The sequence below is a fragment of the Pelodiscus sinensis genome, chromosome 17, assembly GCF_052426305.1.
Source record: "Pelodiscus sinensis isolate ZL-2025 chromosome 17, ASM5242630v1, whole genome shotgun sequence".
In the NCBI taxonomy this organism is placed as follows: Eukaryota; Metazoa; Chordata; order Testudines; family Trionychidae; genus Pelodiscus; species Pelodiscus sinensis.
This window is the reverse complement of record NC_143068.1, coordinates 20,133,947-20,151,398: the sequence shown is the minus strand read 5'-3', so window position 1 is coordinate 20,151,398 and position 17,452 is coordinate 20,133,947. Positions and strand designations below refer to the sequence as shown.

Below are 17,452 nucleotides of genomic sequence, written 5' to 3'. Positions count from 1 at the left end.
GAGGTCCCCAAATTGTGGGGCACAGAGAAATATTTAAGGGGATAGGGCTGGGGCCTGAGTCAGGTGGGAGGGTGAAAGAGTCAGGAGGGAAGCACCACTCAACTCCACTGCTGGCCTCAGCTCTGGCTGCTAGCAGTTTTCCCCTCATTTTTTCCATCCACGGGCAGAATAAATTGTGTTACGTGCACCAAGATATATATTTTTGTGCACTACCAGTAGAAACCCCTGCTGCTGGTTGTAGGAGCTCTGCTCATCAGCTGGGCAGCATCTGAATCTCTCCTGGGTGGCTCCCAAGTGCTCAGCTTACACAGAACACTGTGTGTTGGTCTTGTACCCACTGCTGCTGGCCTCGGCCTCAGTCCCTTTACCTTGTTGGCATTCCTGCCCCTTCCTGAAGCCTGCTCCCAGTGCGAGCTGTATGCAGTGGAGGGCGGAGGGGGGGTACAGACAGGGTTACGGGAGGGGTGTGGGTTTGGGGACCACTGTACTCAGAGCTGTATGGAAGGATGACAGAATGATTATCCATAAATGCAATAAAACTTTCACTACACACAACTTAGCCACTTCAATATTAGGAGCACCATAATAAAGAAGGCAAGCTGATCTGCAATAGTTAGCATAATATTCTTTAGGCGGCCTGCTTACTCCACTGTCATGGATGAATTATCCAGGACATGAATCAGAAGATCTGAAATGATAAATATTCCTGATTAATTCTACATTTCAGGTTGATCCTTCTTGTGTGCAACTGTGGAAAAGTGCCAGATGATTTCCCTTCTACCATCCCTATCTCATTTTTTAAGAATTAGCTTTCCCTTTTGTCTACAGTTACATCCAGAACGGATGTGTATTAAAGGGCTTTTTTCCCCCTTCATATAATAACTGACAGTTAAGGCTAGCAGTAGAGTCATGAAGACTAGTAACCTTAAAATGAGAGCTAATTAAATTGAATTCTTTGAAATCACTTTGAAGAGTCTTCAGCAGATTTGGAGAGGCAGAAGGCCCAAGTTTTATCAAACCTTTGGAAATTAAATTCCTAGTCTGTGCTATGGTTTGTAAATTCTTTTATCAGAATTTTATTGTTAAGAAACAGAACTGCATGAAGTTTCTGTATGCAGAGCAGTGACATTTCATCCAAACATGAGAATCCTTTTTTAGACACAGGACTTGATCCTGCTTCATTCAAGTAAATAGAAAAATTCCAGTAATACTGTTTTATAGTAGCATTCTAGAGGTGCCATTATGCTAGACACAGTTCAGACTAGGGATGTAATAGTGTAACTGTTTAAATGGCTAACCGATAAGCATGAACAGAGCCAGCAGGTGGGAACTGGTGCATGCTGGGAGCTGGCTTAAAAAAAAAAGCCAGCTCCTGGCACGCACAAGCTCACCAGGAGCAAGCTGGCAGGCAGAAAAAGGCTTAAAAGCCAACTTCCAGTGCACACCTGCTCCTGGGGAGCCAAGCTGCCGCCCTGCACTGCAGGCTCTGCAGTATAAAGCTTATACTGCAGAGCCCACAGTGCAGCCAGCTCCCCGGGAGTGGAGCTGGCAGTCGGGAGCTGTTGCACTGCGGGCTCTGCAGCATAAGCCTAATGCAGCATAAGCCCATAGCGTGTAACCACTAAGATTTTTATCAGTGACATGGTTACCTAATGAACCACTTTTTAGCCTCCCTAGTTCAGACAAATGTCAAGAAATCACTGGTCTGAACAGTTTTTACAGCATTAACAGAGAGGCAAAGGATGGGAGAAAGGCTGTTAGTCATTTGGACCACAGCAAGGCATAATCACATGAAATAAATAAATGCATTACGCAATTTTAAAGCTATATTGTGAATGTTAAACAAGACCTATGCCTACCTATTCCCAGGAAGAGATAGACTCCTACTATGCAGGAACAGATGGGGCTGCTGGGAGGTGACAAATATATTTTAATGCCAAAATAAGTATCACACTGAACCATTTCAAAAGGGCTAACAATGAGTGCAAGCCCTACCTCTCACAAACCAGGATATTATTCTAGTTGATTTAACCCACTGCAGTTTTAATAACTTTAATTCTCCCCACTTCCATTAACAACCAAGGTTGCAGACGGCTGCAAACATATTATTTTTAAATAACTTAAAATGTAAAACTAATACACAAACTAAAAATAATCGTATGACGTGTTCTTTAAAATTAAGTCTCTGAAGCCAGATGGCAGAAGGTGGCAAGCACACAAATTCAGATCAGCAGATGGCAGGCTACACCAAATCTGACAGCAAACAGCAAGTAGAGTCAGACTTGCTCCTACGGCAGTAGCAGATGGGCATGCTGCAAAGTTTGAAGGGCAATTTTCAGTGGGTACTTGCTAACTGTTTTATGAATATTTGAAATAAACCACGTTGTATAAGCTATTTAAAAAGTGATTAAAATATTTTAAAGTACCATTTTTATAGACAGATGCCACAGACACTTATGTAGGTCCACCAATGGAATGGGGGCAAAGGGTGAAACTGGCCTGGGCACTGGTGATTTAGAAGGGTCTGGATCTCCTGGCCTCTGCCACCACTACTGCAACAGTCGTGCTGCCCAGAGCCCTTTAAAATCACTGTGAGGTGCACTCCAGGCAGCACTACGGGGGGAAAGGGAAGAGGCGCGCCACATTCTGGCCAGCACTGAGGGCTGGCTGCCTCAGGCCCTTCCCCTTCTGCTCAAGCGCCTCCTTTCCCCTCCGCAGCTTGCCCAGGGGCCCAGTGAGGCTGTGAGCTCCCTACATTTACATATATGAGTAACTTTTCTCACAGGTATAAGTGATGGATTGAGCCCAAACTGTAAGCTTTTAGAGATAGAGGAAAAAGCTTTGTATCTCTTTGTACCACAGATAGAACAATGGTCATCCAATCCTAATAGGGGCTTCTGGGAGCTACTGTAAATACTAAGCTTATCAAATAGTTCTGACTATATGCACAGTTTCTCCCCCCATAGTACAAATGCCTAAACGTGACAGCCTGTGCGCATATGAGCACACGTGATGGCATAGAATGGGAAGAACATAACGCTCTGCAGTCACACCTGAGGGGGAGAACCTGACCACACTGAAGTCAAAAGGACTTCTACCATTGATTTCCATGGGGACATAATTTCACTCAGGGTATGTCTACACTGCAGCACTATTTTGAAATACCTAGCACTATTCCAAAACAACTTAGTCCGCATCTATACAGCAGGCAGTTATTTCGAAATACTGCCAAAATACTGTCAAGCTGCAGGACTTCTTACTCCAACTCCTGTAACCCTCATTGTATGAGGAGGAAGGGAAGTCGGAGGAAGAGTGCTCTACTTCTAAATGAGTGCTGTGTAGACGCTCCATATTTCAAAATAAGCTACACAATTGATGTATTTTGAATTAAACCCTGCAGTGTAGACACACCCTCAGTGTCTGGTCATGTCATATGAATATAGAGCATTAACAGGTCAGGAAAGACGTCAGAAGATTCTTAAATAATATAGTTATAGTTTGAAGTATCTATTACACAATATAAGTAAGCTAGAAATAGAAAAACACATCTAAAGAGGCAAGAGTTACTAGGACAATGGCTTTTCTGCCTCTGTCTTCTTATTTTAAGATTTGGACTGAATTAAAAATGAGCTTTGAACAGCCTATTTGTTATTTCAAGCTGCACGCACTAATACTGGTGTTGTTTGCACTATGGGATGGGAGTAGGGGAGGAGTTAGTTGTGAATCACTTGACAGTTACTGAACTATAAACAAGATTTGCTCTATTATATTCAGACAGTTGTATCACATATCACTGTGACAATATCCATTATATCTGAGCATATTTTAAAGAGTAGGAGAAGGAAAATTAGATGGAAACATTGAAACAATGAAACACTTACCTTTCAGTGTTAGTAACAAAGTGGAACTTTTTGAAGTTCATATTCCTTCTCATCCATCACTTAGTGTAGCGTCTCAATATACGGCTAAACACCATACAGTGCAATCTCTAAAAACTCCAACACTTTAACCCCCAAACTGTACTGCAGAATTTCACTCTTCTTCTGACACTCTGTTGTAGTTAACTTGTAGGTAACTTAGCTAGTGAAAGAACAAGCCTTTTCTCCTGACAAGCATTTGGAAGAGAACATTGATTCCTCTTATTCCTTGCAATTTTAGTGTGTGTATAACAGGCCCAAAACTATCAATTATCACAAAATGCTTTTTATTTATAGAACCACAAACTAGTGGAAGCATTTACCTAGAGCTCTTTTATGTTAGCCTCTATTACTAGACTCTATTTGACACAATTTCTGTTACAGATTAGAATGTCAGTGTAGCAATTAAGTGCTATTCTGGTAACAGACACTCAAGCGCCCAAAGGCCCCTGGAATTCCAGTTCCTTCTCATCTATAAACGTCCAAGAGGTAATTAACTGTCAGCTCAGCTCCCCTGAGATGTTAAGACAAGTGGTAAACTTCATTCCAACTGCTAAATTCTCCAATTGACAGAGATGATTATGCCAAATTACAAAAGGATTTTTAAAAATTGCTAACATACTCAAAAAGCTACACATGCTTCCATCTTACCTGATGCAATCACTGTGCTGGCCCATAGTGTGTTCTCTATGCTTAGGCTTTCATTCACTGGAGGATCGCTGTCCTCCTAGAACAAATACACAGAGAGCATTGAAACAGCTTACTAGATGCATTCACGACACAAAGGGTATGTCTACACTGCATTCCTCTTTCTAGAGAGGAATGCAAATGCAGCCGAATGAAATTGCAAATGAAGCGTGGATTTAAATTTCCCATGCTTCATTTGCATAATTGCATCCAGTCGCTATTTCCAAATACACTATTTCGAGATAAAAAAACGCTGTGTAGACGCGGTTATTTTGAGAGAAAAAAGCCTTTCAAAATAACCCTTAAACCTCATTTTATAAGGAGTTAAATAACCGCGTCTACACAGCGTTTATCATCTTGAAATAAGGTATTTCGAAATAGCGGCCGGACACGATTATGCAAATGAACCGTGGGAAATTCAAATCCGCACTTCATTTGCAATTTTGCTCAGCTGCATTTGCATTCCTCTCTCAAAAGAGGAATGCAGTGTAGACATACCCAGAGAGAGTTGAAGTGGGGGAAACATCCTGAGCTTATGAAAATCCGAAAACCTTAACTCTGCCATCAGATCCTACTGACTGGACTAGAAATATAGGCACTGAACAATGGGATGAAAGGTTGGGAGCAGAGGAAGCCTACTCTTATGCCTTTTCCGCCAGAAGCAGCCCCTCTCCAAGTTAGGAACAAGAAGTGTGGCTTGTTTCTTATGACTGTTTGAAACTTTCTACTGAACCATCATGATAGGCAGATTGTGGGACCACAACACTAAGAATATTTTTCATCAACTCACTCCATTCTTTCATGCAAATGGATGACATGTTTCTGCCTTTTATTTCAAAGTATCAATGAAATTTCTCCTTTCACAGTTTAAGCTGGTCAGAAATGCCTGGAAAGCAAAATAAATAATCTGAACCAGGCCAGTAAATGACACAGAGTGATCAGCATGCTATATTTAGCATCCTTTTTTCAGGACTAGCATGCTCTATCTTTGGATTATAGTGTCCAGGGTGAGTCAAGCACGGTTTAAAACTAATATTACATTGCTTCTCTATCCGCATAGTCCAAGGAGGTCTACAAACCTTCCAGGCTCTATAGGTGCCCAAGCTGCTCCCTAGTCAATGAAAGTACTATCTCCTGAAAAGCCAATCACGGGATCTCCCCAGCAGCCACTGGATGATGAGATCACAGCCTACCTCTTCAAAATAAACAAATGTTGACAAGCAATTCAGAAAGTGACCTAAAAATCTCTCAGGGTTTTTACCAAGCTCCTCACACAAGAGGGGCAGGGAACCTTAAAAATAAGGAACCCATTTTTAAGATGCATTCATCGCAATCCCCTTCCCCAGTGAGCAGGAGAAGTTGTCTTTAGGTCCAAACATTCAATGCATCTCTCCTCGCCACTTCCCCCACCTAACAGGCACCTTAACTTTTTAAAAGTGATTCCAAGGGCCTTGGCCCAAAACAGATTACAGGAAGTCCCCGACTTACGCGGATCCGACTTACGTCGGATCCGCACTTACGAACGGAGCTTTCTCGCCCCGGAAGTCGGGGCGAGAAAGCCCCATTCGTAAGCTGCTCTGGTGCCCCTTGTCTGCTGAAGACAGTCTCCAGCAGACCAGGGGCACCGGGCGGGTTCCCGCGCTTCTGAGGCTTTGCCAGAGCAAAGCCTCAGAAGCGCGGGAACCGCTGCTGCTGCCCCTTGAGACCCGGTGCCTGTGGTCTGCTGGGGACGGTCCCCAGCAGACCACAGGCACCTGGACTGAAGCCGCAGCCGCGGGGGGGTCCCACGCCTCTGAGGCTTTGCCAGAGCAAAGCCTCAGAGGCGCAAGGAACCGCCGCTGCTGCTGCTTTGACTGAAGCGGCAGCAGCGGCGGTTCCCCGCGCCTCTGAGGCTTTGCTTTGGCAAAGCCTCAGAGGCGCGGGACCCCCCCGCGGCTGCGGCTTCAGTCAGGGTGCCTGTGGTCTGCTGGGGACCGTCCCCAGCAGACCACAGGCACCCAGACTGAAGCCGCAGCCGTGGCGGGGTCCCTGCCTCTGAGGCTTTGCCAGAGCAAAGCCTCAGAGGCGCGGCACCCCGCTGCCGCTGCGGCTCTGCTCCCCGTGTCCCTGGTCTGCTGGGGGGGGGGGGGGCGCAGCTAGTGTGCTCCCCCCCCCCCAGCAGACCAGGCTTTTGCTTTGGACTCTGGGGCAGAGCAGCTGGGGCGCTGCCGATTGGTCCTGCAGCGCCCGTGGGTCAGTTTCAGCAGCGGCTGAATCAGGACGTCTGGGGCAGAGCAGATGGGGTGCTGTTGGGTTGGTCCAGTAGCACCCCAGCTGCTCTGCCCCAGGCGTCCCCAAGTCAGCTTCTGCTGAAACTGACCAGCGCTGACTACAGGAAGCCCGAGGCAGAGTTGCTCTGCCCCGGGCTTCCTGGAATCAGCTGCTGATCAGTTTCAGCAGCAGCTGACTTGGGGACGCCTGGGGTTCTTAAGTTGATTCTGTATGTAAGTCAGAACTGGCAGTCAGTTTCAGCAGTGTCTGAATCTGGAGCCAGTTCCGACTTACATACAGATTCAACTTAAGAACAAACCTACAGTCCCTATCTTGTACGTAACCCGGGGACTGCCTGTACTTGAGGTGCAGGTCAATTGGGCCATATTAACACTTATAGACTGCCACATTAATTCCCACCGATTACCTGTCCATGGGAAGGGAGAACCATCCAACTCAGAATCGGGCGTTGAAGCCATTGGCTTATTTACCTAAAGTCTTCTGTCCCCACACAGCTCTGAATGGTAGGGTTTTTTTGTGACTGCTTGTGTGGCAAAACAGGTACGCATATTCCTCAGCACCATGTTGGCCACAACTAATTCTTTCTGGGTATGGCCCTTACTGCTGACTGGCCTGCTGTCTTTTGGGTCTAAGCCAAACTCTTCATGACCTATCGATATTATTTAACACATGGCTGCATGTTATTTAGAAGAGAGAAGGACCCCTATTAACCTATTTATCTTTAGAATATCTATACAGGGCATAGCAACATGTGAGCACTTCTTCCGAAGCAATTTGAAAGTTACATGTGGTTCAAAAGGTCTATCTGATGAACACATCTAAACAATGCTTAACACACATCCGTAGACTTACTCGGGTGAAGGTCCCCACAAAATTATGTATGTCAATATTGGGCTCTTCTGCATATACATAGGATCGGATCTGAAGAAGGTCCTACAGAATAGACATGTAATGGCAAAGTTAAACATTATTAACTCACAATATACACAGCCTTTAAGTCTCTAAATTCCTTTAAACAAATAAAAAAAAGCCATTCAATGTCCTCATACAGCAAATCTGAGCCAATGAAGACAGAGCTGAACCATTACAACAGATTTACTAGAATGGTGTGGCTACAGTAGGAGTTTCTCAAATGGCTCTGTAGAGCAATAGCTGGGAATTACTTGGCAGTTAGAGCATTATAAGGGAACTTTCAGGCTGAGAAACAAAGTGGATTTGTGATGCATCTACTAGGCTGTGGAATATCCACCAAGGGGGAGGCAGTGAATGCACCTCAGAGCTTTGGACATTTAAATTAGGTCTACATTGCAGATAGATGGATACACTCTAGGCAGATCTGTCCCATCTAAAGGACAGCTTGGAGTGGCCACACCCGGCCCTGCACTTTGGAGGCCTCTGCGACAGCTGCCTCAACAATCCTATGATGGGGCTGCAAGGTGGTCCGGGAGATTACCTGGAGGGAGGAGCTTGGCATGGGACGGCAGTGGGGGTTGCCCACCCTCACCCGTGCTGTGGTGGCAGGAGCCAGAGTGATCCGGCAGCCTTTCCCAGCCCACTGAACTTTTCTACAGCATGGTAGCAGGAAGCAGAGAGCCATGGCCCCAGAGGGAGGGTGCAGAGTAGAGCGGAGCAGGCTGTCAGGTTCTTCTGGCTCCCACCAATACAGTGAGTGGGGGGCGGGGGAGAAAAGGGGAGGAGAGAGACACCAACCCCTGCTGCCACACCATGGTAATCTCCCGGCTTGTGTTGCTCAGGAAAGGGGACTATAGGCAAGGGAGCAGAGCAGAGATGGGAAGGGATGGTGGTAGATCAGAGATGTGTGATGGTGGGGCCTCCAGTGGGGGAAGGAGGGAGAATTGTTCTGGGGCCTGTGTCTGGTGGCATGCCCCATGGCCACCTAGGGATGGCCCTGGCTCTAACTTGGCTCAAGCCAGCATGCTAAAAATAGCAGCCTGAACATGGCAACATGGGCAGCAGGTGGGGCTAAACACCTGAATGGAAGGAGTTGGGCAGGTTTGCACTCAAATGGCTAGCCTGAGCCACCATCCATGCCAACAATGTCACACTGCAATGATTAGGGTTTTATCTGGAGTGGAGTTAGTGTATGTTTATCTACCAGTGCTGGGAAGCACGTTCCCATCTGCTGAGTTCAAGACACTAACATGTATAATAGGGAACAGTTCCACAGTGGCAGGGAGACAGAGTCATTTTGCAAGTCATTTTGACTGCTATAGGGTCTTAGATCGTTGCTGAAGAATTTTCCTGATTCTAGTGGTTTTGAAAAAAAGATTTTATTACAGCTGGCACACTAGCAAAACAGAGGCATGCTCAGTTTTGTTTCTTCTCTCTCTGAAACATACAAACACACACACACACACACACACACTTACTTGCAGCTACAGGATTTTGGAAGACGCATAGCATTCAATGGTTAAAGATTTAGTTCAGATGACAAAGAGGAATAACCATGAGCTAAACACTCTTTGTATGAAATTAAGCAATGGCTTATGTGGCAGGAAAAGTTCCACTATAAGGTCATATGATTTGTACTCTTGAACAGTATAGCTCAATGAACAGAAAGGGGAGTTATCTGAGAAAGCAGGAAGTTCACTGTCATCAAGGAAATGGACCTTTCTGCAAGAAATTACTGATAGTTGACTTTCACATGCTCCTTTTGACTGGATCTTACTTCAAGACAGTTCTTTGGATGCTAGCTCAGTAATTCTATTTAAGTTTTCCATAGGGATTCATCACTATAGTATTTAAACACTATCAACCTGTCTCTTGAAGTCCCCAGCTGAATTCATGAAGTCTCTTGCTATTCTTTCTTCCCTGGCAAAAGTAGTCCTAATTGTCACTCCTTTTCAACTGCTCAAAAGGTGTGTAAGGCATCTTGAGAGCAATACTTCATGGTGCACAAATGGTGACTGCATACTTTATGAGGAGTATTTTAACCACAGACGAGTGGGTTATATTAGAGTACATTTCAAATAAGGAGTTATGTGAATGCTATCCGTATCCAGTTCTATCTCTTCCAATACTACTTTATGATTTCTGCAAAATACAATCAATATACCGCTATTTATGCTTTAATTTGTCTGTTTCCTCCATTTTTCAAAATCTGAGAGCCCTAATCAGCTGTGAAGTGAAAACTGGAATAATAAAAAAAATTCCTCCTTCCCCACACTGAAAACCAAAACCAAAAAAAGCAAAAAATCCAACCAAAAACAAAAAAAAACACCTCAAAACATCACAACCAAAACAATTACGCAACCTTGAGCTTGTGGGTTTTGTGTGCCTCATGATGAAATTATTGGCACAAAATAATTTGCAAATAATTTTCAAAGCTTCAATTCTGATTCCAAAATGGCAATTATTTTGCATTCTGTGAAAGTCAGAGAGAGTGTACACTTTTCCCCTTTTGACAAATAACATACACTTTCAGTCATTCTGGACGTACAGAGAAACAACTATTTAAAACAAAAATCTTTTACTAGGAAACTACTTACAGATGCGGTGGGTAATCTCTGAGTGCAGGTAACTGGCAGACGCAGCTTCCAGTCTGTCTCACCATCTAGCTGATCAGTCCGGAGGAAGCAAGATCCTGGCAATATTCAACATTGTTAATGGTCTTTCTAGTTCTATTGTAGGTACACAGGCCATTCATGGAATTAGTTTCTGAGATAAGACACATTTCTTCCTATGAAAACAACACCTGATTAAGAGTAATCTTTCAGAGGAATTTAGACGAAAAGTTTCTTGAGACTTCAGCTATTTAAATAAGGCAAAACTAAGGAAACAAACCAAACTTGCATTAAGTTATATGAATAACAAATTAAAGTAAAAAAATATATTTCTAATTTATAGGCTCAAGTAAACAGGACAGTCAGAGACATTTGGATACAGTGCTGGATGACCGGTAAGGCATCTTATTTTTGTAAAGGCTGTTTTGAGTTACAAATGCTATGAGTTTGGCACAGGGATGTAAAAAACTTACCTGGTTACCTGGCAAGTATTAGCCTAACCAGCATACTTAACTAGAGGGCTGGGCCAGTAGGAGCAGCCCCCGGTCGCCCACAGTGGGGTCAGCCAGAGCTGGAGCAGCCCCCCACCTACCATGGGCTTGTCGGCAGGATCCTGGCTGCAGGGAACCCGCTGCCCTGGCTGGAACCCCAGCTGCTCTGCACCAGACTTAAGTTATTCAGTTAAATTATTAAAATTACATTGTTTAACCGGTTAACATTTTTAATGAGTATTTACGTCCCTAGTCTGGCATCAATTTCAATGGACACAAAAAGAAAGGAGCATGATTGTTTTAAAAGAACAGTGCTCCTGGCAACTGTTCATTTGTTAAACCATATTAAAGACACATAATGGGGGTTCCTAAGACATGGCAGTCATGTTATTTTGGAGGAGTTAAGCACTCCTTGCCTTTTGTATTACAGAATACAGTCAATGAATGTACTTTATCTATAGGAAATATTCATCCTATTTTCTAAGCCCTCTGATTAAACATCCTGCTTCCCAGCAGGACACAGCTGAATGGTAATTTCAACTATATATATATATATATATATTATTCTCCACATAATGAAAGCAACTGTGAGATTTCACAAGCTATGACTCGACCAGAGAGTCAACTATCTCCTTTCATTTTCAAAGCCTATCAGAATGTAACACAACACAACCAAAAACCCCCCAAAAAACAAGAGAAACAACCTATCAAGTGTTTGCAGTCATCTGCTTCCCTAACTTCTAAACTGTACCACTTCTGTTACATTTTCAAATGATTATTTTTTCCAAATAATCAAGGAAAGGTTAATGGTTATTTTCACAATTAGTTCCAGATGTTTACCATTTTTTTCTGACGTCCTCAGGAAGATCATGTCAGCAGGGACTCGCTGGTTCTGTTACAAAAAGAAAAGCTGTTAGTGTGTATAAACCTACGCACATGTATATAACTCCGTTGCCCTGTGACACAAAAACCTGTTTTTTTTTAGAGCATATTTAATCCTTTGTCCATTTGGGGTTCAGGATTTTTATTTTATTTTGAATCCTAAACCAGGATCTCTTCCTTGTCAATGTGCTAGTTCACTGTGGAAATACAAAGGCTGAAAAATATTAGGAGCCAGCTCCTGTTAATTTCAAGGGTGCTGACTCAGGCTCTAAATTTTCAAAGAACTCATCTTTAGCTCTGGAGATTCTCAAAAGCAGTGGTTCCCAACCATTTTTATACTGCGGACTGGCAAACTCATTCAAAAACTGTTGGCAGACCAGCACTGAAATGTTTACATATTCATTATGGTAATTAATTTGCACATTTGCACATTCATTATAGTAATTTTAGAAGTCATGTGTTACTTTACATTGCATCTGTACGCACACAATATATGCCATTAACTGATTTTTTATTAATCCCCTGCCAAAGTACACACATTCCACCTTAAAAAAATCATACTAAAAAATCATACACTTAATAATGCATAATAATAATGTGTGTGCACGCTGGCTGGGAGCAGCTGGAGACTGTGGGAAGCACCCGCTGAGTGGGAAGGACAGAGAACGGAGTTGCAGGGGCAGCTGCCCTCCATGCGGCGCTTGGCCCTAGTATGAACAGCCTCAGTACAGCCCTGGCTCCAGCTTCAGCACACACAGCTGAGCCGCTCACACTGTTGCTGCATGGAGAAACAGGCAGGAGGAGAATTTTTGGTGCACATGAAAGTGCGCACCTTATGGGGAACCCCAGTGGGTGGGGCTCAATAGCAACAAGGGGTGGAGCCTGGCAATGTGCCATGGCCTGGCTGGCAGGCAGGTTCATGGACCGGTGGTTGGGAACCGCTGCTCAAAAGAATCCAGCATAAGGAGCTTAAAAGTCTGCTGTGGCTTCCAGAGCTCTATGCTGTAAAAAGACACGTGCATGTGCCTTATTTTACACAGGGTTCATTTTTGTCCTCAGCTGTACACGATATTTGTTATATTACTGCTGGTAGACATCTACAGAGACAGAAAGTAGAAATCCATGCAAACCATCCGCTGAATGAAGGGGAAAGGAATAATTTCTTAACTCATAACAGAGGTCATATAAATTATATTAGTTTTGTAGGTTCTCAATTTCCAGTCAACTATGGACACTTATAATTTTGTGCAAGGGACTCTCCATAAAGCTTCATATAAGAATAATATATTTGTGCACGCAATATAGGTACCTATTCAGGGCAAAAGGGGTCCTGGTATATCCAAACACTCAGTTACAAATGTTTGAATGTGCTCATGCACATTCTGTTGATGCATTTGGATCAAGAATGTGGCCTATTACAAAATGGAGAACCATGTAAGGGTTTTAATCTTGTCATGCAGAAATAAGTAGGAACCTCAGATCACAGACTTCTTCCTTAGAGATATTTGTTTCAATTTCTAGAAATGTTGAGAATTATTTAATACAGTATATAAATTATGGAAAACAGAACTAAAAAAAGAGAGAGCATCACTAAACTCTAGATCTCTATTTTAGCCACTGTAAAATACATGACAGATTTTAAATATTCATAGTGATTATGTGAGAAGAGTATTTTACAAACTAATTCCTCCACCCTCACATACACACAACTAATACAAATTCACACAAACCTTTTCAACAATGATAAGGTCCCCTACTTGGATACTAGAACTCTTCACCTTCACAGTTCCTGGAGAAGTGAAACAAAATTCAGTTAAGTTACAACCTTTTCAGCAAAAGATACAGTATAAATATACAGCTAAGCAGGACCAAAGGTCCATCAAAGTAATACTGGAAACTCTCTGGGAATGTTTTAAATTGGTTATTTTGGAGGTGGCCAGTAACAGTTCTATAATACAGAGAGCTAATCCATACTACTTCTACTTGTTGCTTTAATTAGAGTTGTAGAGGCCTATGCTTTGGTGCTAGAAATATGAGGTTCAATCCCCAGTGAAAACCAGAAGGGTGAAGTCATTCCATTATTTTTAGCATCCATGAATTTAAAAAGGTTTTCAGAATTTCCATTATGCAGCCTATGGTGCAACAATGAGAATGTAACAGGCAGCTATGAGTTTCTGGTGTTTCTTTTCAGCAAGGTGGGTGGAAAATTAAGGTTTATATCTTCAATGTAACACATGAACACAATAATTAAAACAGACACATCAACATTAACTCAAGGTTCATTTCCTTTTTGTATTATAACCTTATAGCAGGCTCAATTCTGAGTCATTCCTTTGCATCAAGGAGAGATTTGTCTGAATAAACACTGCAGGATATGCCCCCTAACAAGAATATTTATTCCCTTGCTGTTGTCAAGCATTTTTCATCAGTCATTTTAAACCAGAGAATGAATTTGACAATTGTTAGTAATTTTAAATAATTAGCCAATTCTAGATTTGGCTTCTCATGATTACTTGTGATTTATCAATTAGTTTGAACTCTGCTTTACATGGCTGCCTACCATACTAACAAAAGCCTCTTTAATCAGTAGTGGTTTGATAGAAGTGGGGAGACTTGTGGGTGTCCATGCCAGGCAGAACCCCAAAATGGACAACACTCCCTTTGTAATTTGCAATTCACTTGCTATCTGGCCAGCTCCTGCCTCAGAAAGTTGGTGGGGGAGGGGAAAGTGTGTATGTGTGGGGGGGAGAGGGAGGGTTTAAAAAAAAGGAAATTAGCACAAAGCACAAAGGTCACCAGGATTTTACTACTGGCAGTCCCTTCATTAGCATCCCTCTCAGGATATGCTTCAGTGTTTCTGCTCCAAATTAACAATGAAAGCCATTCTAAGCTCCTGAGCAGCCTGCTGCTCTGGTGACACACTGTGTCCTGAACAACATACCTCATCACTGTTGCTAATAAATGTAGACTTCCTTACGTGCTTTAATTACGGCTACAAATTATAAGCCGTCAAGGTTCATTTACAAATATCTTGTAGGTCTTCACAGATCTCAAGTTTTGGCTCATGAGAATTATAGTTAACTAAGATAAACAAAATGAATCCTGGGATATTGAATCCATAGCTAGCGGGGCAGGCAGCATACCAAGGGATTAGAGTCCATTACCTTCCATGGAGAGGCTTAAAGGAAACGCAGCCCTTCAAAAACATCACTTCTAGCCCCCGCCTCTATGTCTTATCCGAGATGAGATATTAGGACACTAAAATGGCCTGGTAGGTCACATCTCTGAAGTGGGTTGTACCCACAAAAGTTCATGATACCGTCTACATGTTTTGTTAGTCTTTAAGGTGCTGCTAGGCCATTCATTGTTTAAGTTCCTCCTCCTAATAGAGAACACTAGCAAATAAACTGTACAGCAAAGGAAGCCCTAGGTCAGGGATGGGGAACCTCAGTCCCAGGGGCCACATCTGGATCTGGCCCCGGAGGCTCAGTGCCCACCCCCTGTATTGGGGAGCCTGTCCTGGCACTCCAGCCCCCCACTGCCCCACCATGGGACTGGAGCTCACAAAATCTACTAGGCTAGGTCCCCCTAGGCTCTGGTGTGCAAGGGGAACGTGAGGAGTGTCTTTCTCCCTCTCACTTAGTCACCATGTCAGTTTCGACTGATTTTTCTGGGGTCAACGGCCCCCGACCTGTAAAGGGTTCCCACCCCTGCCATAGGCAGTGCTTCCTCAGCTACAGAAGTTCCCAAATCATGGCGCACACCGCACTTAATGTGGGGATGTGGAGAAGTGGGTGGTCAGAGGGTGCTGCCCCCCTCATTTCCAGCTTCTAAATTTAACTGGAAGTCATTTAAAAATACTGTACATACTCTCCTAGCCTCACTTTTCAATGTGAGCCACAGGGATGTTAGGCAATCATGAGTCCGAGGGGAAATGGTCTGTGGGATTGCAAATGGAGAGGAAGTGTTAATGAGACAAGCTAAATTAAAACCTGTTTCACACTAGGAAAAAGCCTGAAAACACCCAGACATTACCACTTTTCAACTTCCATCACCATCACATGCATAAAAAGCTTTATGGATCCTCATTCATGTGTGTCCGGGAAATGACAAACAGTCTGCTACAAGTTAATACATTTGAGCATTACACATGGACTCATCCCATAAGAATCTCAAAGTTGGCACTTTTAAGGAAAAAGGGACAGATGACAGAAATAGTTTTCTAACCAATCTGCAATCTCTAAAGAAGCCTTTTGGGTGAAATATACCCCCTCCTTTTCAACTAGCAACGCTAATTTTATTTACCAACCAAATTCATGGCCCCTCATGGATGACATCTTATGGCAAACACCATATGTCACACTAAGAAGACAGGACCAGATGTTTCCTTTTACTCAGGACTCCCATAAAGCAATTTACCAAAATTAGTTTTATTTTAATCTTGGGAATTCCGTAGGTTTTTTTTAAAAAAAATCAGCTACTGAATGCTGACATTTTCTTACGCCCATTTGAGATCTTCAATAACACAAATGCATCGATATCATTCTCAGTGTCTTTCTACTGTTGTAAAAAATTAAGATATATTTTATATAAATATGGTTGCTTTTATAATTGCATGAGAGAGTACTGTTCTCTGACAAGCCACAATGTACATGGATTTTTGAGACCACCCAGATTTAACAAGGATTTAATATTTAAAGCATTTTTAATTTTATTTTTAAGCCTCCATTTTCTGAAGTTAATTATAATGCTTAACACAAAAATTCAGATCACAAAATCCTGCTCCATTATGTTTCATGATCTGAAAAAAACTTTTTTTTAAATGACATTGGTGTCGTTTTTAAAGTAAGAGACAGGACTTTTTTCATTTTCCTAAACAAAGCAATGTGTATGCCCCTTCTTGTACACAAAAACAAATATCATTCCTTCAAGTTTTTGGATATTAGCTTTTGATGTACTTGAAACATATTAACCGCATCTGACAAAAAACAGAAAACATGCCTACTAGCATGGAAATATTTCACTCCACCGTGCAGCCGTGGGCTTTTGAATTTCCACCAGATTCGCTGCGTGATAAACATGCCATTATGAAGATTATTTAAAGTGTCAAGCATGCTAGCAAGAGGAAATGTCTCTATTTGCCTTATAAAGGTCCTACATGGAGATTTGATATGAGATTTCCACAGCCTTTATCACAGCAGAGATCAAAATACTCTATATTCGGAATTAAAAATTGAAGCCAAATGTTTATGAAAACAAAACAAATGCACCCTACAATCAGAACTAGCTTGTTTTTATCCATTTCATTACACTTTTGGCTTATAAAGACTAACACTATAAAAAACTGTGAAGCAGAGCAGAAAGGGGTTGGGAAAATATTTTTATATGGCTGGTAAATGCCAATGATCTGTATCTTAAGGTGCACTCCCTTTTTAGGAGTTCTTTTTACATTTCTTACTATTTGGGTAGTTTCTCTATTATACTCTCCTGCTCAGGGAAGGGAAAAAATTGACAGAAAACAAGAATAATCCTGGAACTGTAAGCAAAGACTTAGCTATCAAGCAGAAACTCAATTTACAGTTTTATAACAAAAGAGGTCCTGTAAGTTTTGTGAATAAGGAACTGAAATTTGATTTTTGCCCATTACAATTATAACAACTGCTCCGTAAAACATTAAACT

The 17,452-nt window shown here is 42.5% G+C and overlaps 1 protein-coding gene across 4 annotated transcripts in view; it reads right to left on the bottom strand.

The window, feature by feature from the left end:
- The window catches only part of ATP9A (ATPase phospholipid transporting 9A), a 117,287-nt gene that overhangs the window by 59,116 nt on the left and 40,719 nt on the right, over window positions 1-17,452 (bottom strand). For all 4 annotated transcript variants that reach the window (XM_075901191.2, XM_075901190.2, XM_075901189.2 and 1 more), the window contains exons 5-9: window positions 13,503-13,561; window positions 11,731-11,782; window positions 10,385-10,479; window positions 7,728-7,808; window positions 4,569-4,644 (exon numbers count right to left, since the gene is read on the bottom strand). In XM_075901191.2, coding sequence (XP_075757306.2) covers window positions 4,569-4,644; window positions 7,728-7,808; window positions 10,385-10,479; window positions 11,731-11,782; window positions 13,503-13,561 — 363 coding nt within the window. The remainder of the gene's footprint in view (window positions 1-4,568; window positions 4,645-7,727; window positions 7,809-10,384; window positions 10,480-11,730; window positions 11,783-13,502; window positions 13,562-17,452) is intronic.